Here is a 24,564-nt window from a genome sequence, read left to right on the forward strand (position 1 = left end):
TGATCAGTTAGCCAGACTTGCCAATACAGGCTTATGGTGTGGGCACAAAGGAAAGCTATTTTTAGCCAGGTAGGACCATGAAATTTCTGCTTATGTACTGAGGGAGAAAACACAGCTTAGACTTGTCTCAGGAAGCCACAATGCAAGCAATAAGGCAGTGTGAAATCAGTGGAATAATACGACATGCATGAAATGTTGTTAAAACAGTATAAATGATGGGAGAAAGGAAGTTTGAAGAAGCCTGGCACGTAGAGCAGCCCCTTTATCTTCACAACAGCAGTCCATGCAGGAATAAAGTCAGACAGGAGTTGCCAGAAGATTTTCTACTTGGAAAGATAATGTAGGCAGCACCCTAGATGCAACAAACGTATGTGTGTGCTGGCATGACGGAATGCAGCCTTGGCTAGGCTCAGCAGTAATCATTTCAAAACCACAGCTGTCGCAGAATGAGGGGAAGATCGTGGAGCAGGGACGGGGTATCATATTCCTCCTAATCCCCTAGCATCTAAAAAGGTAGAATTGCACAATGTCTCACTCCAAACCACACTCCAGGAAGAGCAAACCTCAACTATATGAAGCTGGGGGGAGCCAGTCAACACAAATGTAGGAACTCACCATAGCAGTCTCGCAGATAGCCATTTATCCCAATTTCAGCTGGGTGACAAAGTACCAGCCAGCTCCTGGGATGCCAGACTTAGAACACAATTTATCCTCCTGCAGCAATTGAAATCCCTAAGGAAGAAGTCCTTATCACTTGAGGACCAGGAATTACCTACTAAGAGGCCTTTGAAAAAATAATAAAGAAATTAGATATGTGCTGTTACATACCATAAATAGTCTTAATTTACTTCAAAACCATGCCATGTGTTTTAGAGACACAAGATGTACGTATTTGAATATTTATGTCCAAACAATTCCTGGGTACAGGCTACTCAAGAATGTGTTGCATGGATGATCCATTCCTGGAAGTGTTCAGGCTGGATGGGGCCTTGAGCAACCTGGTCCCATGGAAGGTGTCCAGGCCCATAGCAGGTGATTTGAACCAGATGATCTTTAAGGCCTCTTCCAACCCAAACCATCCTATGACCATTCCATCAGTCAATGAAAGTACAGGACATGAACTTGGCAGGGTTTCAACAGCAGGCTGCCCTGTCTGGGAAGAGGCCACAAACTGCCCAGTGTCACTTACAGTTCTGTCACAGTGGCACTGACACTGCTAGTGCACACCTGTCTTGGTTTGAAAGACAGGTGTCTGCCAAGGGAGGCAGAAACCTCCCTTGGAAAAGAGACTATGACCCCCTTCCCTCTGAATTATTATGACTTGGAGATTACCGGGATTTCAGGCAATGTTACGGGAAAAGGATTACCAGTTCTTTACTAGATGTGTGTGGATAAGAAGACAAGCACGCAAGCACACCGGCAGCAGACAGAGCCAGGGGGAGCCCAGGCTCAGCCCCCTCGGCCACAGGCAGGCGCTTCCCTTCGGAGCAGTTCCGGTCACAGCCAGTAGGGGCGCTGCTGGCCCCCGGCCGGGCAGGGCGGTGCTGTGATCCCCCGCGCCTGCAGGGGGCGCTGTGGCCCAGCTCAGCCGCGACACCCTCACCCAGTAATGGCGCATGGGATGGATGGCAAAAACGGGCTGCAGCAGGAACCTCGGAGAGGCAGCTGGAATGGCAGGGTGGGCTCAGCCGGGGGAGCAGGAGAGGAAGCAGAAACTCCACAGCTGTTGTAGGGGCCATGGGGCGTCCCAGCAGGCAGGGGTGTGGGTTACAGTGCCACGAAAAAGCCCGAGGCAGCAGCAGAAAGCAGCAGGGCCGGGCAGTGGCAGCCGGGCTCCTCCTCAGCAGCTGCTGCATGCAGCCAGGGAGACACACCCTCCAGGAAAGGGGACAGGGTTGGGGTATCGGTTTTTTTCCCCTGAGGCACCAGAGCAGATGGCAAGGGTCCATTCCAGTGAGGCAGGTCCCAGTTCAATGGCTGCCCTCATGAGCAAAGGCTCACCCATGGCAGGAGAAAGCAGGGCAGGGCTGGGCTCTGGCAGCAAATTACCCCACCAAGCAACAGCTCGACCATCCTCCTCCAAAGTCGAGAGAGCAAGAGAGCTGGGAGCTGCCCTATCCCCATTTTTCCCCAGCCCAATTCTCGTGGTATCTCTGCCCCTCCAAAAGAAATCCCCCAGCTAAGGGAGTGACCAGCTACACCCTTCCTGTGGAAACTTCCTTCATCTCTCCTAAGTATCAGTCATGCTTTCTTAGTGACAGATGGGACTAAATTCCATGAGAGAAAGAAGCAATAGGAAAGATCCCAAACTCCAACAACACCAAACTTTCTACTGGTCTCAAAAGCACAGAGTATTCCTGCTGGAGCACACATGAAGAGTCAGCCAGCAGGACAGGAGACACAGAAGACATGGTTTGAGAGACTCACAGAGGGAGACGAAAGGAAACATGGCTGTAGATGTGCCTTGAGTAGTAGAGGTTCCATGCCAACAGGAGACCTCCTGGAGATGCTACAGCAAAGACACCCCTGAGGGAGTGTGGCCGCTCACACCAGGGCCACCCACAACAGAACAGTGACAGCCCTGAGGGACCATAAGTGACCATCATAGTGGGTGGGACACTGAAAAGCAAAGAGGAGAAGAGGAAGATCAGCATGAAGGAGAAGCACAAAGACACCATTAAGCTCACTACAACCTTCTTGCTCTGCATGTTAGCCCAGCAAAGGAGCAGAAGATGGGCTGAGCACAACCTGCAGTGAAAGCCAGGGAAGCTGATATAGAGTAGGGTTGTTTGGGCTTAAAATTAAAGCAGGGAAGAGGGAGGGCCTTTAGGGTTTGATGGATCAACTTTTTTTTCTCCATTCTCAAACCCATGATTAGAAGTTTGCATTAACCAACAGCTAGTTTAAGTATAAGCCCATGAATTGAGACTGTTTTGCTCATAATGTTCTCTCAAAACATTTTTACTAGACTCCAGAGATCAGGTTTCTGTGCCAAAAGCAGTTTGCAGAAGGCTAGAAGAAAGCGGAATGCTCCCATCAAAATGATCCTAACCAATGACTACTACTATCATTGCATTTTCTAACACAGCTGACACCTGATGAAATACAGAGTCATTTCAGTGGGAAGTTCAAGACAGCAAGAGTTAAAGTAGGCAAGAGTCTCAAGCACAAGCGAACCAATCACATGAACCAGAGTAACATCAGGAAAATATTGAAATTGGTCTTGGCTAGATGGCAGTAGGCTGAGTCACACTTAGCTCTTGCCAAGCTAAATCACTGTAACTAACAGTTATAGCGTAAGGAAAGCTTATGGATTGTTGCAGTGACATCATTTTGATATAACAGTGCAGTGGCCATTTTATATAACACCACATGAAAAAATTATTAGCTGTTTCACATTAGAGAAAATAGATGGAGAAACAAGCATTTCAGTTTTAAAGTTCATGCTGCCATGTATGCATTCTAGCACTGCTACTGAAATTTTTCAAGTGAAAACTATGGGGTGGCTTGTTGGTCTACTATTGGTTTTGTTTAGGTTTTTAAAATCAGATTTAAAAGGCAAACAACTCCAGAGCCTGCAAAGCAGAGCTCAGCCTCTGGGAGTCCCTACAGCACCTCCCTGTCCCAGCTGAAAGCTCTATCTACTGGATTACAGACAGGATCATTTCACCATCTTCCATCCAACTAGTCATCTCTCTCAACACTGAATTGCCTCAGCAAGAAGTCAGGAGTTCAAGTGCTCCCTTCCCTTCCTCAGGGCCCTCTGACTACACAGGTCTTAGAAAGAAGGGATCTCCACCCACACTTCACCCCAGGCTACTGATCTTACAACATGGGTACCTCATTTTGCAGCCTGTGTTTTGCTCACCTCCTTTTGGCAGCTGTGTTTCAATCAACAAGGTCTCCCCAGTTCTCGCAGCAGATACTTAAACCATATATCCCAGTCCAAACTCCAGGCCTGCAGTAAGCAGACAGCTTCTCATGCTTTGATCTTTCTGCAGTAGATAAAGGGAGACTTTTGAGCCTTGTGGCTGAATACAGCAGTTTCTTGCTGCTCATCGTGCACAGAATCACAGACAATCATTGAGCTTAGCTCAGACCTCTAAGATCATCAACTTCATGGGTGGAGTATCATGCAAGGCTATTTTTGTCTGATTCTTTATCTGCTGCGGTCTTCATACACATTGTTTTGCATTGTATTTTGAAAACCACACACCTCAAGTCAGACATGGGGAGAACCTGATGCTTTTGCAGGTATAAGATGGCTGAGTTGGTCTCACACCTCAGAGCCAGCCACAGCAGGGAGCCTCTTGCTCGTTCTTCCCTGTCCCCACTTCATTTCCACTCTCCCATGCTAGGCCCTGCCACTCCCTTGTGCTGGCAGGAATACCCATCAAACACTCCGGAGAGCAAACTCAATGCAGATTAGTCATCTGCTGATTTATCAAGCTGAATCATCTCAGCGCACGCCTAGATGGGTACCAGACCAAAAAAAAAAAAAAAAAAAAAAGGAAGAGAAACAGAGATCCCGCGCCTCAGGAGGGGCAAGTTGCCAGACTGACTAGACTGGTGATATAAAAACTCACATTTAACCTTCCTATGGATACAGCCACAACAGTATCTAAATTCCAGCTCTGCCAGACTGGTAGAGTTCATACTTGACACATGAGACAACACTTAAATAGCAGCTTTGAGGTTAAAACTGCAAGCTCTTTCTCTAATCAAGCTCAAGTAACACAGTACACATTTGCTTAATAATACATTCAAATCCTTGTTCATATGTTGAACAGTGATTTAACACTAAGAACTTTCCTGTGCCTAAAATGGATGACCCTGTAAGAAGTTAGCAGTCCAGAGCACAGATTCTTCTGCATGAGTCATGAAAGCAAGCAGTCCCCCAGTGAAAATAGTCAACTCCACACAGTTTCGTAACAGCTGAATTGCTGATAAAGCAAGACCCTTAACTTTCTATAGTAGTTCTGTAAATTCAGACTACAGACAGCCCACCAACAATGAAATTAAGTTTTTCAAAAGCATGCAATTCAGGTTTTGCTTTTGTCATTTAAGATGGCACGAGCACAAATCTGAAATTCTCCTGGAGGGCCCCACCCTCTCCAGGCTGACATCCTCTGCAGTTCTCAAATTCTTACAGATTTTGTTTAAGGAAAAAGTGTCCAAACTAATTATAACCTATCTACTCAGCTGGCATTACTGACATTAACCAGTACTCATATAAATTAACTAGCTTTCTAAAAGCAATCTTTTAGATTGCTTGTAGTAGTAGTGCAATTTTCCTCAGAATTTTGCAAAACAAAACCTTTAGAGACAGTTGGTGTACACCTTCCCTCCAGTAAAGCACAATCCTGACATCTCTTTTCATCTCCACACTTCTCGGCAAAAAGTGTAAGAAGACACTGTTTCTCCGTGGCCCCAAATACTTCCACATGTTAAGACCATCTCAGCAAAGATCTTGCTGTCCACAACCATGAGGACTACTTGCAGAAGTACAGGAGGAAATTCTCCACACAAGTAGTAAGATGATAAATGTAAGCAGCCTGAGTCATCTGTCAGTTTTAAAGGTGGCTTCTAATAAATTGTATTATTTTTTCCAAGAGCTCAGCTTTCCCAACCTGCAAATCAACAGCACAATAGGGCCACAACAGAACTGAATTCAAGCAGCCTTGCTGTCAAACTGCTCATCTGGCATCACGTGTGCACTACCTACAGCTTCCAATCAACATTAAGAACATGCATTTTTCCTTCTCTTTCACAGTGAAGAGGTAGATATTTAAGATTTGAGGTGTTGCTTTTATGAAGTACCTGAAAAAAAAACAAACAGCCTAGGCATAGCAACAAGTAGGCTTATTGTCACAGTAAAAAGAAATAAATGTCTTAAAAACAAGTCATATGAATGGGAAATGACTCTTTGGACTGCATATTCCAGTTCAGCAGTCCTCCGCCTGGAAAAAACACCTTCGTACTGGAGACTTTACTACTTTCTCCACCCCCAAATGTTTCCTTTTACCAAATACCAACTATTTGTGCTATTACATATAGACTTTTTTTTTACATACTATGTGCTATTACATACAGACTTTTTTTTGATCAGGGTTCAGGAAAATTGTCCCTGATACATACTGAAGCAACGAGAAGCTTCTCAGAAAACATACCAGTGTGTTTCACCGTGCGGTTTTGCCATAATTATTTTTTAAAGGCTGTCGTGTGACGGCAGACTTTCTGGTGAGTAACCATCCGATGCCCTGGGACTGCCGTGACTCCGCTTTCTTTCCTAAAATGGAAGCTGCGCTCCAGCCGAGCTCCCCAGGACCCGAAACACCCTTCGAGGACCATCCTACACCCAGGGCCCTATTGGGGCGAGGACCATGTATGCACTGCAGATGATAAACCAGTCCGTTTCCAGTGCGGAAGGCGGGCAGAAAGCTCAGAAAATTTCCAGCGAGTAAAATGAAAAGAAAGAAGGGAAAAAAAAAAAAAAAAAAAAAAAAAAAAAAAAAAAAAAAAAAAAAAGCCGGAGGGGGGAGAGCGCTCTTTCCCCGGTCTGATAGACAGGGCCAGGCTGAGACCCGCCCGGCTCCCTCCCGGGACTGCCCGGCCGAGCCGCACTGCTGCCCCGGCTCCGTGCGAGCGGCAGCGCTCAGCCCCCGCCCCAGGGTCTCAGGGCAGGGGAGCGCTGCCTGCCCGAACCGCGGCAGGGCCGCTCCGCAACTCCCACCCCTCCTCACCTCTGACGGAGACCGAGACGGCGAGGAGCACCGGCAAGAGAAGGAGCCTCCAGCGCCACATGGCTGCCCGCCCCACAAACTCACAGACAAACACACACACCACACGCTGCCGACAGCCGCTCCCAGCACCGCCGCAGCTGTTCCCGTGCGGCAAGGGCGGCACCGCCCCAGGGCCGGGCCACCGCCCCAACGCGCTCAGGCCGCCGCGCCCCAGGGCCCTCCTTCCAGCTAGGAGGCGGGATAGCTGCGGGAGCCGTGGGGCTGGTGCCAGCAGCTGGGTTTCCCCTGCCTGCCGACATAAAGAAGGCGTGGGAGTTCGTCGTCGGCTGCACGAACCGCTGCCGTGCAGCCTGACTGCGAACCGGAGGGAGCTCCGAAAGGAGGCTACGGGGCTTAAATCTGGTCCCAGGTTTTAATAGCAGAGATGAATGCTCAGGTGCTCAAGTACCGCTGCCCTCTCTTAAGCCAGGCACTCCCATTCATTGCTTTTCCTCAGGAAAAGTCACCCAACACAAACACACCAGGACGCCTAATGATGCTGCTCATGGCAGGCTTGCTATTTCTTTAGTCAGAAGAGTTTTGAGTTTTGTATTTGACGCTCGTGCTGAGCTGTGTTGAGGGGCGTGTATGAAAAATACTCTGCCCCCAACTTCTGGTTCTTCAACTGCCGGGTATGCACTGATTATTGGCTGGATAAGAAACAGTATAGCGACACGTACAGTGTGATTTAGAAGGTAGCTGACTTGGATTCAGTAGTCATAGACCTATACTTCCTCAGAGAGGTCCATACCTGTTATTTAGTATTTGTAGGACCTTGCCAGCTGGAAGGGTGGAATGTCAAATCATTGTCACCAGTTCATAAATTGATGGGTGTTTTTGGTTTGTTTTTTTTTTTTCTTTTTTGACAGTGCCTAATCATGTTATTTTCAGATTTACTCTAAGTCAGAAAAGAGTTTACTAACAAAAACACTTAAAATTATGCTGTGTTTTAATTTAAGGATAGGCTTTTTCATTAAAATATCTGAGTTTTGCAGGAGTCATATTGAAGTCATCATTATGTAGTGGTTAGCAGCTCCCATTTTTGCCAGATTCCAAGCCTAGAAGGTAAGACTGAATATGTACACATGCATTGTGTAATCCATCAGTGTGGATCTTGCTATTAATGCTATATGCACATATACAGGAAATTATTAATGTTGCTCAAAGGATGTCCTTTAACAGCGTGCTTATGGTTGTTGTTAAGAATTGCATAGGAAGTTGGTCCCTTGCCCAAAACAACATGAATTGGTACTCCTTAGACTACTGCACACTTTAATCACATCATACCAAAACATGCTTCCTGCCTAAGAACTACAGAGCTAACAGAGAAAACCTAGTTATCTCTCGGATATTACCATGTCAGAACAGGACCCTGTAGCTTCCTGTTGCCAAAATTACTCTTCATCAAAGCTTTCTTCTTCAGATGAAGAAAAAGCAACTTCCTGTTAGAACAGACATGAAATAACTGCACTTTGTACTACAGCTTGTTTTCCACCTGGTTCAGTCCTTGAGGCAGGGGCACAACTAGCTGGCACTAGCCACTTTATGGCTAATAAATTTTCCAAATTTTTAGACATCTGGTAATTTTTTTTTCAATCTTACTAATCTTAGGATCTGAAATATTCACAGATATTTTGTGAAAATGAGGTTCCTGATTTGTTGTTACCAGCTCTTCTATGTGTGGACTTGATTGAAAAAAAATCCAGGCTTTGTTGTTTCACACATAAAGCAAACTTATCTATAAAAAATCAAAATCAATAAGGCTGTTTTTCCTATTGTGTGAGTAATAGTCATAATCTGAGACCCACTTCTTCCAATAGCACCTATCTCTGTCTTGCCCAGGCTGCAATGGTTGTCCTAGCAGGTCTTTTACTCTCTCTGTACTGTCCACTGCCTCTGCCAGGAAGTCCCTGCACATAGCGTGGGCATTTTTCTGATCTGAAGATGCTGTAGTAGGAGAAAAGGTTGCCTTATGGCTTATTTCTAAAGAACAGGAACTTTAAAAGGCATGTGTGGTCTGTGGTTTGACCTGAATAAAAATGTGACCTATAGAGCATCACAATGAAGGTTGGAAGTTGTAAACCTTGGTGAAACTGTTCCAACTTGAATAAAATCTGTGGTGTGCACAACTGAAGAGCTGTCTCTGAGCAATGAAGGTAAATGTTCTTTCTTCTCAGATTCCCCCAATTCCTCTTCTGAAATAAGATCCTTGTAGCTCTTTTACTGTCTCACCCTAATTTTTTCCCCTTTTACTTGTGAGTTTTCCACCTTACCAGAAACATCATAGCTCTCCAGGTGTCTAAAGAAGCAGAGGAAAATCAAATAAATTTTCATTTGCTAAAAACCAGATCTTCGTGGTGCAGATAAAACCTTACTGCTCTGTCCCCCAGGGACACCCTTTGCAATCAGAGGACCACTGTCCATGGATGGTGAAGCAGATGGACAAAGATAGCACTAAGGAAAAAATAAAGGAGATGGGCAGGATTGGCAAACTATACTTTGATTCACCCTTGTGTTCTGTTATGTGCTATAAAATTGGTGTAAGCATGAAATTAACCCTATAAATTATGTTGTCTTTTTTGCTTTTACAATTCACCAGAATCTGGCAATACTCTGTAATGACTATATTTCAGGTACAATGCTTCTGAGGCTAAGAACACACATCTAAGGAGTGGATTTGGGTGTGTTGATGCTGTGGCTCCATCTTACAGCATGTATTAGAAGAGTATTTGTCATAAGTATCTCACATTTTTTACTCATTTGGAAATCAAACTGAAGGGCAGGGTTTCATCTCTGGTTTCTGTCATGGCATCTACTGAAGTATGTGCTCTGATCTTTAGGTTTCTTCTTGCTGTGAGGTTATAAATGTCTACCTTTGTATGTATTTTTAACTTAAAGTCATACATGTAGCACCTTATTTTCTCCCAGTGTTTCATCTTGAGCTGTGACAAGGGGCTAGTTCCAACAGCAAAGTTTCCTGTAATATTTTATCAGTAAGGGAAGTTTGAGGACCACAAAAAATTTGGCATGGTATAGTCAGTCAATACAATCATGATTTTTTTTTTTTTAAGGATTAAATATAAAGAACTTGTTAAACCCTATTTGATCTTTGGCCAGAAATTATAAAAACTTTATCAGTTCTGTTTGGGGTTTTTTTGGTTAGGTTTTGGTTGGTTTTCGTTGGGTGGTTTTTTTTTTTTTTAAGTGACAGTAGTATTCCCAGTTCTGAAGATATATTCATAATAAGCAAGAGTTCAGACTCCAGAATCTCTGCTGACTCCCCCTTGGATGCTATTTTCTGATGCTCTCTGTCTTGCAAGACAGCAGACATTAAGATACAGAATGACTAGGTTGGAAGAGACCTTCAAGATCATCAAGTCTAACCAATGCCCTAATACCTCAACTAAACCACTGCACCAAGTGCCATATCCTTTTTTTAAACACATCCAGGGATGATGACTGCATCACCTCCCTGGGCAGGCTATTCCAGTACTTTATCACTCTCTCCATAAAAAACTTTTTCCATACATCCAACCTATATTTCCCTTGGCGCAGCTCAAGACTGTGTCCTCTGGTTCTGTCAGCTGCTACCTGGTGAAAGAGACCAGCTCCCACCTGACTACAACCACCTTTCAGAAAGTTGTAGCCTAAGTGTTTCTATCTAAGGAAGCAAACTATATTTCTCTAAAACAAGCTGGTTGATAACAAATAGTGCTTCAGAAAGGAGTTTCTGCAGGTGGTTCTGAACAACTGCAAATTACCTGATCTTTGCCACCCCGAGTTTTTCCTTCAGTAAATGTCCTCTTTGTGGTGGTACCTCTTGTTCCTTCCAGTAGCAGCAATAATTGCAGTGTACTTACATGACTTTCAGCACTGACTTTTGTGCTTTGGTACCAAAGTCTATGGCAACTGAAAGCCCATCTCCTTTAAAGCTCAGCCCATTTCTCCCACTATAAATACTAGCTGGGTATTATTTCCTTTTCAGATTTTCCCCAAGTGTTTTTGTACTTTGTTATGTTGGTTTTTATCTTTCAGTAATTATCCAAATACCTTTCTATGTCCAAAATCTATTACACCTTTTTTTCATAACAGTTCATAAAAGGAAATATGTTTTTTAGATCATTTTTCTGCACACTGATCTGCATTGGAAGAGACATTAGGCAAAAAGTTATTCATAAAGTAACTGTTATTTTATGACATGGATGCCATCAAAGATTAGATCCATAAGAGAAAATGCAATTTATTGATTAATTAAATAATTTGTATCTCTTAAAAGAATTGTCTTAGTAATATTGTGTTTTATCTAAAACAGATACTGTTTTTCATGGACCTCTTTCAAAATCAACCCTTAACATGTTTTTTTTTTAACTCCTGTTTTATTAGACTAGAGAATCTTCACTGACTTCTAGAAAGTTGAGCTTTTTGATGTCTAGAGAGACATTTATGTCAGTTTTTCTTCATAAAGTGTGACCTAGAAATATCTAGTCTAGTATAAATGCTGTAAGTAGTCTGGTTGTAGCAATAGATGGTATAGACCTCTACACAGGCCTATAAATTAGAGTGAAAAGATTGTTTTGGTGGGTTTTTTTGTTTTGGTTTGGTTTGTTTTTTTTTTTTTTAAGATAAAGCCTTTTAAAGCAGGCTATGGTATAAATTTTTCCAAGGAAAGTAAAGTAGGTCTTTTGCTGATAGGAGCTCTTGATTCTTCTAATAATGTTTCAAATTTATGCTAATTGTATAAATTTGTCTTTGTATTTAACTGCTAACATTCAGGTTTCATGGTTTATTACATATCTTTTCAAACCTGTTTCTTCTATCTCTTCATTTTACCATGGAAATTTTGTTTTGAGTATTTTAAGTCATTTCTATTTAATATAAATGTTTGATTTACTGAAAAAAAATCTAAAATATCTTTCTTTTTGGCAAAGTGACATTTTTAGTAATGAAATGTTTGTTCCTTTTGAAAAAATATCTGATGTCCATTTTTTTTTAAATTTTTGTTTCAAGAAGAAAATAATTAAATTTTAAGATAATAACTTTATGCTGGTTTTGTCTGTTGTCTCTCCTGATACTAAGTTCTGTTTGCTCTTCAGAGAGAAAGGAAAGAGAAAACTGACTGAAGCTGTTCTTAAACAGGCAAGTGCCACATTCAGTTAATACTGTTTGATTGAGCTGCATCCTTCCAAGTCTAAGTGAATGTGATTTTGGCACTCCTGACATATATTAGCAGTCTTTTATTCCAGAAAACAGGAGCATATGAGTATATGTTTTAGTTGTTCAAGTACTGCTGCCATTTGCCAAATTATCTAAATATTTCCTGTTTAAGGCTTTTGTTCCCATTTGCATTTTCTCCTCAGAGGAAAAATAGCTCATTGTCATAAACTGTTGTATTCACAAGCAGTAAAACAGAGTTGGAATGCCTTCATAGTCAGTAGCAGAGCAATGTTTGTGGTATTCCCAGTACTGACATTGTCTAGACAGTAAAAAAAGTTCCCTTATTCTGAAAATCCTCCTTTCAAGCTCAAGTCTGCATGTGTCATTGTTTCAGAATCAAGTTGCCTCAAACATATTTCCTGTAAGAATGGAAGGAAGCAGTCATACGTGTCACTGCATGGGATGCAATTCTGTGTATCCAGGGCTTGTTAGGGCTTTCTTTCCTGCATGGCCTCTGTTCCATGCAGCTGAAGCCTCCTGCAGTGTGGGCTGCAAGGCCACCTGCCCCAGGGACATGAGCTGGACCAGTGGCCTTTGAGGGGCTTTTAGTTTGATACCAACTGCATGAACTCTACGACCAGGATTTAGGAATTTCCAATGAGATAATCCCAGGTTATGTGCTGTGCTGATGGCTCGGGTGAAAAAAAACCCTGATTTAGAACAGGGAAGAAAACTAAGGTTTAATGACTGCTAACAATTCTCCCATGGTTTGTTGTCTTCTGTATCTCCACCTCTGTTATGAAGGATGAGTTATGTGACTGCTCAGTTTCGTAAACACGGTGAGGGTGTAGCTGGATTCTTGAAAGAGCCCAGCAGATCTGACAAACATGGCAAGAATTTAGCAGCCATCTGTGAAGGCATTTTGTTCATAATGACTTTTGTATATGCATGCAAGATGCATCACATCAGGGCAAAATCTTTTGAGCTCCACTGATAAAACAAAACCATCTCTGTATTCCTTGCTTAGATCTCCTTCATTAAGATGCTGTGGCAAATGCTGTTGGCAACTTCAGCCATCTACAGCCTGACAGGAATAAACTATTTTAGTCCTGTGTTGCAGCTGCTCCAGTATGTTATGAAGTGTACTGTTGTTGCCCTTAGCCTTAAAGAGGCTATGGGAAAGAGGGGGAGCAACTCTTTATCAGGGAGTGTGGTGAGAGGACAAGGGGTAGTCTAGGAGAACCTGATGTAGCAGAATGTGTCCCTGACCTTGGTAAGAGGTTATAACTGTATGATCTTTAAGATTCCTTCCCATCTAAACCATTCTGTGATTAAAGCTTTTAAATTTATGCTTCAAGCCCTAATACAGTTTGAAAGAAAGTGGTCTTTGTCACAGTGTAGCCTGGCTATGGACTAAGAGACTAAAAGAAACTCAAGTCATGTATGTGTTGGGAAAGATGCTCAATTTGGTGCCTGTTCATGAAAACAGGAAGACACTGATCTAGAAAAGACATAGTTATAAACATAAATGCAGAATGACAGCTGTGAGAAACTTGCAGTGCTTTAAATATGGGAATACCCAGAATATATTTGTTGTCATGCAGAAGAGAACTAAACATTGCTAGTCATGGATGGTCTGAGGAACAAATGAATCCAAATAGTCAAATGTCCTCACAGTGGGGTTGGTGTTGAAAAGGTATCTAGGAAACCATAGTTCTTATTTCCCTTTGAAAACTTGAACATTCTCCTTTAAAAAATAATTTGCAGCATTGCACTGTATTTCCTGCTTTAGGATCTTTCTTGTGGTTTATCTCTTCATCTGTTTAGGAGCAGATGACACTCTGTATCTTTGTGCTCCATGATGCTGATGAGCCAGCTCACAAGGTTCCCTCCCCAGCCCAGAGAGGTTTTTTTCAGATCATGACACAGAAATACATGGCTGTTCTTGTGCATTTCATTCGTGAAAAGAAGTTGGTTTCCTGAGTTTGGCTCCCAGAGGGGGCTGTGGGTATCATTTCCCTTGCAGTGTGTACCACAGTAGTGGAAAGAACAGTGTAATGATAGGGAAGTCTAGATATTTGTCTGGGTGGAGAAAGCAGAGAGTTGAGGAGTTGCTGATATTGATATTGTGGTCCAGCTGAAAAGAAAACAAAAGCAGTTAAAATTATTACATGATTCAACTTGCAAGAATCAATAATTTGTTTCACAAATTAATCAGCTGATTCATATTTGGACTTTTTTTTGTTGTTGTTGTTTTTTGAAACTAGTGATTTAAATATATAAATTTAGTTGAAGGTCAAGAGTAAAACTGGTTGGGGGTTTTCTCCATACTACAGACAACAATAGTTTTTCCTCCTATTCTCTACTAATTATTGGCTTCCTTTTCACAGAAGTAAAAGCCTTTCTCCCTGTGCATGAAAAATAAAAGCATATATAACAGAAAGGCACTTAGTACAACTAAATAACTAATTTTCTCTTTTATTTTTTCCCCTTAAAGTATAAAAATAAAAAAAATGAATAAAAATATACATGTTAATATGTGGTATTGTTGCTAATGCTGGGATCTGGGGAGGCAGAGCTACACTTTAATTCTTATCAAGAACATTCCCAACTGTATTTTTATAATGTTTTCCTCTTATTATCTAAGGTAAAAAAGAAAGTGCAGCTTTCTAAAGTAAATTTATAATGTTCTTGATTGTCTAAATTTTACTACATTGCAAAATTAAAAAAAAAAGATAAATACAAGGCAAAGTGGCAAACTGGTATGTATGTGAAATACAAACCACACAGCTGGAACACCCCCTTTTCCTGCCAGTGTAATTTAAGAAAAGCCATTCAGTCAAGCAATACAGCATTTTCCATTTGAACTCATAAAATTTGAGTTCATAAAACAAGCTAGCATAACTCTTCCTGCCTTGGGAACACTAGCTGTGAATAACTTCTCTACAGAACAGGACACATGGAAAGCAAGCGTCACTTGAGAAAAATAGCTCATGCATTTGTCATTCCCACATCCATTTTTGTGACTCATTAATTTTTATGCTGCTGTTTTCCTAAGTGCCTGGAGTGCTATCAGAAAGTTTAAACAAATAACAGCAAATCCTCTTGCCTTTTTTTTCCAGGACTGGAGTGGGGAATTGGAGTGACATCTTATTTGTCCGTATAGAGCTGGATTTTCACTTATGGGGTTTGTTATTGCCAGGTTTAAAAATCTCAGTTATTATTCTTTGCTATTCTTATCATTGCTTTGCTTTCTTTTCCCAAGATGCTGTTTCATTTTGTTGCCTTGTCTCCTTCTTCTGCATCTGGGTAGTAGGAAAAGTCAATTAGACTTGCCCTTGCTGTCAGCAGAAAGCACTAGACAGGAGCCAGCAAAGGAATTCACCACAGCTTTAATGTTAAGCACCCCCAGCTATGTCTGGTACTATGAAGTCAGAGAGAAGAACATGTTGAAAGAGAGATTAACTGCAGACCTTTCCCCTGCAGCCTTCTAATGTAAAATCTGCTTGCCAAAATTTAAAAGAAGCTAAAACTACATAGTGATATCAGATGTCGAGTAGGGATCAAAAGCACAAATGTGTATTGATGAGTTCTTGCATTGCTACTGACTACGTTGCATCTCATTTGTTGCCAAACCCTAATGACTGGGATGGTTTGTTATGCTTCAGCCTGCACTGTGTTAAGTGCAGTGACAGACTTCAGTACTTCAAAACCAGATAAGAAAGTGGAACATATCAGTTGATCATATCTTTAATCTCAGAAGGGCAGTAAAGTTTATAGATCTGAAAAGGGCATTTCTACCTTAATTATATATTTTATTATAGGTGGTCCCCAGTTCTAGTTAGCATTTGCTGATATATGTGCTAGGGAGAATCTTTTTAAAGGTAAAAAATACTACAGAAGCCTGTAATTACTTTCTTCCTGCTTATTAGTAAGAACTAATTGTGTGTTCACATCTGTGCTTTGTGTGCCAAATATATGTATTTTACCCTTCCCTCCATATGCATCCTGTTAGCATGGGTTCCTGTAGGAGACTACCATGTAATGGCACACTGGGGACAGCTGCAGCCTGTGATTTAGATGAACATTGCAGAAAGGTAGAGAAAGGTGCCCTTAGCCTCTTTCTGTGAGTATTCTGTGAGGCAATGTGATTATGGGGAATGAATTGTCTTTTTATAATTAACATAACCCAATCCTACAGACCTCCACTGCTATATTAGGGTACAGAATGTACAGAATTATTTTTGGTTTGTATAAAGGTTCAAAGAGGACTTTCCATATTTTGAGCGAAGGCAGTGATTGTTTAGTGATGCAAATAGGGAGATTACAAACTGAGATTTCTATTCCTGGTTTGTGATCTTGAAGCACCAGGATCTCTGCTTCTAGTTTCTTTCTATAGCTCTACATGTGGACTGGCACCCTTGAAACTTCAAAACTTTAGCTCAGATTTTTTTAAAAAGATAAAATGTACCTCGTGCTGTCCTTGGATACAGCTTATGCAGATTCATTGCATGAGTTGAACAAACCACAGGTAGCATAAACATAATTTATGTCTTCCTGGATACAGAACCAGAAAGGATATGTGTAAGGCTGCATAGCTGAAATTAGCACAGCTGAAAAACTGACCAAAGCTTTATTGCAACTTTTTTGCAGAGGCTGTGTGAGCAGGAGCATGCAGCACACTGAGCCTCAGCTGTGTTATGTTCTGGTGCTGTGAGACTTGGCATCACGAAACCGATACCGCCAGAAAAAGCACATGCTTACAATCTCTGACATAGCAGCAACAACCCATTGATTTCCAGAGGCTTCACTTTGTACAAAGGTCTCCTCCCTGCTCTGCCAGCCATTTTCTACATTAGCTTCCCAGCCCACTTTCTGAAGACAGCACTGAGACAGAGGTAGAAGAATCGCTTCTTTACTGTCTAATGCACAGCTGAAAATATTTTGAAACACCTTCAAGTTTCACAGCATTTTTCTCTGCTGCATTAACTCTACTCATTGGCCTTAGTCTTCACATCTTTAGACTCGCTAATGAGAAGGAAAATCAAGATTTGCTTGTTTGTCTTAGAGTAGGGAATTTTCTGCTTCAGAAGTAATGCTGGGCAGGAGAGGATGCATTTAGAGGGTGAAGCAATGGACAAACATGCTTCTGACCCCACAAGTTCTGTTCTCACCCAGCACTTTTGCAGTGAACTTTTTAAACTCAACACAATGGGATTTCAGAAAAACATCAGCTCAGCACATCAGTTTTGGCAACAGTTGAATGTCAAGTTTATGCCGTTCTTGCACATGCCTGTTAGCCTTTATTTACAAATAATAATTTATACAACTTTAATTTTTTATAATACTCTTTAAGTTTCCTGTGAATTTACAAGTATGTTTAATTACCAATGTAATTTACAGTATAATATATATGGTCTTCTGCTCTGTGCTCAGTATGTCTTCAGTGAAGTGTTTGTACAGTGATAGAAAGGATTTTAAAACATAAAAGATGAGGTTAATACACACAACTAATTTGCTATATAAACAAAATATAATATTGTTAAACTGGACTAAGTTTACATTGCTTAAGTTTTTACATCCTCTTTCAAGTGTTCTAGTTAATCATATAGGAAGGTAAAAATCAAGACTTGATCAAATTGTCAGGCATCTAGCTTGCAAACCCTTTATTATTTCAACAACATTAATTTTGTGTGGGGCTATTTTAGGGCTCAGAAACATTCCTTAGTAGAGAATGGAAGAGTGGAAGAAAATAATTAACTATACATCCTCAGAAGTATGCTCCTTCAGAAGCTTAAGTTGGACATTTCCTTTTTGCTGAGAGGAGGATGCATTTTTATGTTGCCTTGAGGGCTTTAATGATTGTGGTTTTGAGCTTGTTTTCAAGAAAAAATATAATTCATTTATGCTAGTGCCCTCAAACTCTGTTTGGGTAATGTCTGTGAAATGCCCACTCTTGCTGGAAAAGTCAAGAGGAGTAGCCCTGAAATGATACCTGATCTCCAAACTGTGCAGGAAAGATTGCTGTTCTTTTTCCATAGAAAGGTGCTTTCTCCAATCAAAAACCCACCATGACTTATTCCCCAACCACAATCATTGTATTGGTGATCCAACAAGGCAACATTGATGCTAGATTTAATTACTTTCTTTATTAGATGCAATTTCCTACACCTTATGTTAAAATACTAATCACCTTCTCAGTTATTCCCTTTTCTTACCAAATCTGGGCAAAGAGGAACTGGGAGTTCCAGCAGGCACAATGAATGAGCAATAGGAGCTATAGGAAGCACAACTCTGTAGTTCACATTAAGGGATTTCCTGCCTGAGGTTTTCCAGCTAATTTCAGCTGCAGAAGTATGTGGTAAAGGAAGGTGGTCTTTTGGGTAGGGCACATGCACTCTGCCAGAGAGAACTTACATGCAATTTGGAACTTTATACAAAGCACGTTCTCCACCCTCAGACAGAGGAAACAGTCAGCAAAGCGCACAGAACAAAGATGCTTATGACTCATGAAACAGATGAATGGAGTTTTACTGGCATGCCTAGTTTGAGTTGAATATGAAGGATAAAAAATGCCTCAGACCATCCCTGGTGAATTAAGCAAATGCTGGATTCAGCTGTGATTATGCTTGCTGCTCATATTTGGAAGCTGATTTCTGTTGGAATTTGTCATATCTGTTGTTTTTCTTCATAAAATCTTCTTTTGTGTAGCCAGTAACCGTGGGTCAAAAAGAAGGCATGCACACACACAAAAGCGGTGGGTTGTATTTTAATAGGGATCCCTACTGCTTATCATTGCTGGTTTATGTAATTGTCTGGAAAAGGTCAGCATAGTTTGTGCTGTGAACAACTGAAGCTGAAAATTTCTGTGCTTCTTTTTTTTTTTTTTTTTTTTTTTTTCCTGCGCTGGACTTGTAATATTTTGACTAAACGCAGTATGAAAAAGGAACTGCAGGGAAAAAAATACTGAATTCTAGCCTCAGGCTATTGCACCTTTCTTCCTAAATTGTACTGAATCTTACTAACAAAGCTTGTCCCAAATAACAGTTGGTCACAAAATATTTAGTTTAAAGACCAAACATTTTCAGATCTTTAGCTTGAAGGCAACTCCCACAGTGCTTGGCTGGATTATTTCTGTATCTCTCTTATAAATTCTGTGCTAGAATATCTATAATTTTGATTTTGTTTTCTCTGGTGCATACTCAAAAAGTCATATTCAGTGTGATTTTTTTATGCTGCTTATACTTTACTAATTATTTCTATAGGCTTTGCATAGAATTTAAAATATTTTCTTTGCTTTTAACATTGTGTTGCTCAAAGCATCTGACTGGTTGCTTAAATACATCTCAGATGAGGATAGGGCTGAGGGAGTGTTCCTGCTCTTGGCTGAGTGTAGTTAGCCTCTGCTGTCTAGGGGAAAATTGGGAAGAATAATTCAACCCCAGCTTTTATTTGGATTTCAGAGCTCTACAAGAAGACTCTGAGAGATCTGGGCTTGCTGCTTGGTCCTTGAGGTTCTGGGGAAGGAACCAGAACCTTGTGTTGTATTGCGAAGCTGACATGTCACCTGCAAAGCCAAGACCTTTTGTTCTTCTTTAGAAATGGGGAACCTGAAGAGATCACTGGCAGTGGTGCTGTGTAATGGAGCTGCAATCTGAGAAAACTTAGAGCAAATGCAACAGGATCAAACTGGAAATTGTCCAGGGAAGACACTGGCAGAGAACATTTGGGTTCTTCAGCTTTTTTTCCCCTTACTAGTAAATATGTAATAGATGGAGTGCAAAAGATTTTATTCCAATGTTCCTGAAAAAAGCAGTATTAATTTCTTCAAATTACAAGGCTATATGTTGTTATTCCTGCTGTCTGTCTTTGGGAAAGCAGGCAGATAGAGAGATATGCACAACAGAAAGATATTTAAATTGTCTAGGAAACATGCACTTTCTTCTCAAACAGATGAAAAAATTCTGTCAGCAGTTGCATAAGCTGCACTTCTACCAGAGGAACCTGGGAGTGATTCCCACCCCTTGGCTTCAGATGTACCTCTCTGCACCATTTCTGTATTGACTAAGGTGAAGACCTGGATATCTCTCCTGAAAAGTTAAGCATGGGTTATAGTTGCAAGGTTTTTCAGGAGATCCTGTAATCAGGGTGACTGGGAATCACAATATGTTATGGTCCTGCTGTGGAGTATGTCTGTCCTTTGAGGTAGATTTAGTACAGATGCTCAGAAATTGAAGGCATGTTTATTACATAAGGAGTTCATCTACCCGAGTGAAGAGAAAATAGTATCTAGGAGACTTGCTTTATAATTGCAGAAGCAGTCATAAGGAGTTCCTTTTGACACACCTGATGTCACTTTCATAAAATATTTACAGAAACATGTGAGTAATGAGCTATAACCAAAATAAGTTTTACTTTTGAAAGCAGTAGTCTGTGAGTGAATAAATCTGCCAGATTTACTCTGAGCAGCAGAAGCTGCAAGACAGCTGTCCCATCAGAATTAAAATAGAAGTGAAGTCTTTGTTTCAGTAGGGTCTATGTGCTTGTCTTTTGTTTCCTCTTTGTAGCCTTGTTTTGCCCCAAATTGGACACAATAAAGTAAATTAATTATTCATATTTGAATTTTATTTCATAATGAGTATGGTTTCTGGGAACAGAACACCTATATGTGCATTAATTTCATTTAGAGAATAAATAAACCTAAAATAGGGCAGGCAATCATACTTTCCCTTTACCTCATTTTATATTTTTCTTACCAGTATCAGGTATTTGCATGTATGAGGCTACAGAGGTGCAAAGACCAGATAAAATTCTGTAACAATCCCTGCTGCACTTGTGAAGAGGAATATCCCTCAGCAGATGTCAGTCAGGAGTGCTGTAGTTAACAGAACTGCAGAGATACTCACTCAGCTGACATAGGTGTCGCTTCTCCTACAATGTCAGGAAACACAGAAAGCTAAAATCTCAGTGTGGGCAGGAGAGTGCAATCTAGAATTTGCCCTAGCAGCAGCTAGGGTTTTCATGGGAAAGGGAAAGAAAAAAGAGGGCCATTGACCTAGAGTGCAGTTACAGGAAGAAGGTTGGCTCCTGTAGCCCTCCAGAGCCAGGGACAGTCATGCACTGAAATGCAAAGGAGTCCTGCAGGGTGGGTAGCCAGTGCTGTTGGTGATGTCTTTCTGTTGACTCCTGAGCTTGTTTGAATAAGTTTGTGTCCCAGAGGAGAAGCCAGAGGAGATGTAGGCATAGAATTTAATTCTGTGTGCATGAGGGAACAAGGCTGGAATCTGCATAAGAAACAGGGAGGATCTGAAATTAGTCATGACACAAGAAGGCTTTTATGTGATATAACCAGCTCCTCTGTGATTGCTTAGACAGGAGTTCAGCTGTCCTAAAACTGCCTGCTGGGGACCAAATGCTGACTTTGTCAAAAGATCAAATGCTAAATAACAGAAATTAATGTCAGATATGTTACCCTCTGGAAGTGACTGAAATATGGCAAGACAAAATATCAGAAAAGGGCAGTCTTGTCTAAGTCAAACTGGAAGTAATGCAAGGGTGTGAGTGGCAAGTATTAGTCATCAGTATTTTCTGTTCTCCTACACTCACAGATCCCAGCTGCCTGCTTAGGCCAGATGCAGCTGTGCAGGGCAATGTACAGCCTCAGCTGCATCTGTGGAGGGGTCTAAACTTTCTGGCTGAACAAAGATTGAACTTTCTTCCCTTCATCCAGAGAGATTCACTCAGCAATAGAGCAACTGTGGAGTATATGTTCTGCTGACAAGGTGGAGGATCTGACTTCTCACAGTAGTGTGCATACTCTGGATTTGGTAAAATATGGATCAAAACCTCTAAACCTCAGTCAATTCTGACTGTTTTCTGAGTCCTAGCTGGTACTGACTAAATGTCTGCAGAATAGCACTATACCAAGCACTACAGTTTATCTTATCCCCTCAGAAGGAGATTTGCTCCATTGTGAAACAATGAGACTTTAAAGTTTTGTCAGTTAAGTCTTTGAGAGCCTTTTAATCAGCAGAAACCTGGAGTACTACACTGGTTGACTGGATTCTGACTTATCAACAATAAGAAAACACTGCTCATCTTTTCATAGGTTGTGATTTATTTATTCATAGAGGCTAAAGAAACAGATAACAGGAATTCATGGGCCATCCATTTAAGACTGCATACTCAACAAACACCAAATAAATAAGCCTACCCCAGAAAGTTTGCCAAGGTACAGGTTTCTTTCTCTTCTGCAGTATTTACGCATGTCAAAACTCTAACTTCTACAGCACCTGTGGTTTGTGAAGAATCTTTGCTATTTCAATCTCTAGCCCTGCTGCCATGGATGGTCTCTGAAGAGAGCTGAAGATCAGCACAGCTGCAGTCAATAGGCTTCCTATTTTCATTGTTCCCAGACATCATCCAGATAACAAAATTACTTTATTACCACCTGATAGCATGGAAAAATCATAGGCAGTTTGGCTTTGTTGTTTGTTTGGGGTTTTTTTGTCTTAGGTATTGTGTTCAGAAGAAAATCAAAACTTCTGTGTCTAGGCCAGGACTTGCAAAGAGAGGAAGGGGATCTGTTGCCCAGTGGACATTTTATTGCATGTTCCACCCTTTCTCCCTCAAACTGGAGTGAAGCTAATTTTGTGTTTCTGGGAGGAGCATGCAGCACACTGAGCAGAATACAAAAATACTGCTCTTAGGTAATAGGATATTAAGTAACAGCCTAGGTTCTTGGAAGCATTTGCAAGCAAAAAACTTGGTGCTTGGGGCAGGGTTAGGCAGTAGCAACCCATTTCCACTGCAGTTGAACTGGTCAGATCCTTTCAGCTCACGGAAAATCATAACATTTAAACCTTATTCCTGGGCCTCCAGCTCTTCTATACATGCATGGCTTTTTTGGTGTGTTGATACTGTTGAGGTTAGTGAAACACAGTACTAAAATATATTTTAAAGCTACAATGACAGACAGGGTTTAGCAGATTTTTAGTACAAACAGCACCGAGTCCAAGCTTTTCTAGTCCTCTTTTCAATGTAATGTTTTGTAAATGTAGTACTAATGGAGTACGAAACATGAGCCTATTTAAATCTCTGGCCTTATCTGGTCCTAGCCTCTGGAATCCTGAAATGTTTGTCTGGTATAGTTGTACAAATCGGGCAAATCCAAGTCAAACACCCTAGGACCTGTTATTCTTTTCACCTCATGTAAATGTAATTAGGGAAAAAGCTAAAAGAATAGTTACACTGAATTATAAAAAAGTTCTGCTGAGTAAGCATGCCCATCTGTCTTCTGTTTGCATGCTATGACTCACAGATGTCCGGAAATCATCCCGCTTCCTGCCTGCCCTGAAAAAGAAGTTTTTACAATTAGAGTGTAGCTACCTTCTTTTAGAGTTAATTTTGATTCCTGTGCAGAAAATTCATTCTAGAGAAAATAAAATGGATGTAATTTGCTAACTAGTTAAAGAAGGAAGCAAAGTCAAAAAGTGTACTTACTTTTTTAGCTTTTATCTTTTTCTATTCGTTGCCTCTGTGATGCTTTCAAAATCATTCTGGAATAGTAAGATGTGATATATCTGCTGTTCCTCATTGTCTGTGTGGTCACCACCAGGAAACAGGTGAGGCAGCTGGTGAAAGAGCTCAGGGAGCCACTTTCCATCATTTACCAGCAGTCCTGACACACTAGGGAGGTCCCAGTTGACTGGGCCTTAGCAAGTGTGACCCCCATCTACACAAGAAGGGTCAGAAGGAGGATTCAGGAAGTTACAGACCTATCAGCCAGACCTCGATGCTGGGAAAGATCAGGGAGCAGATAATTTTGAGTGCCATTGTGAACACACAAAGAACAACCAGGGATCAGGCCCAGCCAGAATGGGTTTAGGAAATGCATGTCCTGTTTGACCAACCTGATCTCCTTCTGTGACAGAGTGACTCACTTGGTGGATGAAGGAAACCCTGTAGATGTTGTCTGCCTGGAATTTAGCAAAACTTTTCACATCAATTCCCACATGATTCTCCTGCAGAAACTTAGTCCACGGCTTGGACCAGTTCACTTCATAAAAACTGGCTGGATGGCTGGGCCCAGGGAGTGGTGGTGACTGGACCATCCAGCTGGAGGATGGTCACCAGTGGTGTTCCCCAGGGCTCAGTGTTACGGCCAGTCCTGTTTCATATCTTCATCAGTGATCTGAGTGAGGGGATCGAGTATGCCCTCAGCCAGTTTGCAGATGACACCAAGCTGGGCTGGACTGTTAAATCTGCAGGAGTGTATGAAGGCTCAGCAGAGGGATCTGAGTTGATGGGTGGTGTGAGGTTCAACAAGGCAGAGTGCGGGGTCCTTCACCTGGGTCACAACAAGCACAGGCAGTGCTACAGGCTGGGGGGAGAATCTCTGGAAAGCTGCCCAGCAGAAAAGGACCTGTGTGTTTGTGTTGACTGCTGGCTGGACATGAGCCAGCAGTGTGCCTAAATGACTAAGAAGACCAGTGACATCCTTCCTGGCTTGTATCAGCAATTAGAATTTGTTCCCAAAATACAAGAGAAAGCATTTTGTAAATATTTACTACAAGTGCATTGTTAGCACTTGATTAATATGACAGAACAAGAGACAAACATTGTTCTG

General features: G+C 41.5%; 1 protein-coding gene across 1 annotated transcript in view; it reads right to left on the reverse strand.

Annotated features, from left to right (window-relative positions):
- Positions 1–24,049, reverse strand: part of CD99 (CD99 molecule (Xg blood group)) — a 45,027-nt gene extending 20,978 nt beyond the window's left edge. Inside the window, exons 1-3 of the mRNA XM_059840314.1 lie at positions 23,849–24,049; positions 9,158–9,236; positions 6,744–7,142 (exon numbers count right to left, since the gene is read on the reverse strand). Coding sequence (XP_059696297.1) covers positions 6,744–7,142; positions 9,158–9,236; positions 23,849–24,049 — 679 coding nt within the window. The remainder of the gene's footprint in view (positions 1–6,743; positions 7,143–9,157; positions 9,237–23,848) is intronic.
- Positions 24,050–24,564: the final 515 nt, after the last annotated feature.

Source organism: Haemorhous mexicanus, chromosome 2 (assembly GCF_027477595.1).
Source record: "Haemorhous mexicanus isolate bHaeMex1 chromosome 2, bHaeMex1.pri, whole genome shotgun sequence".
In the NCBI taxonomy this organism is placed as follows: Eukaryota; Metazoa; Chordata; class Aves; order Passeriformes; family Fringillidae; genus Haemorhous; species Haemorhous mexicanus.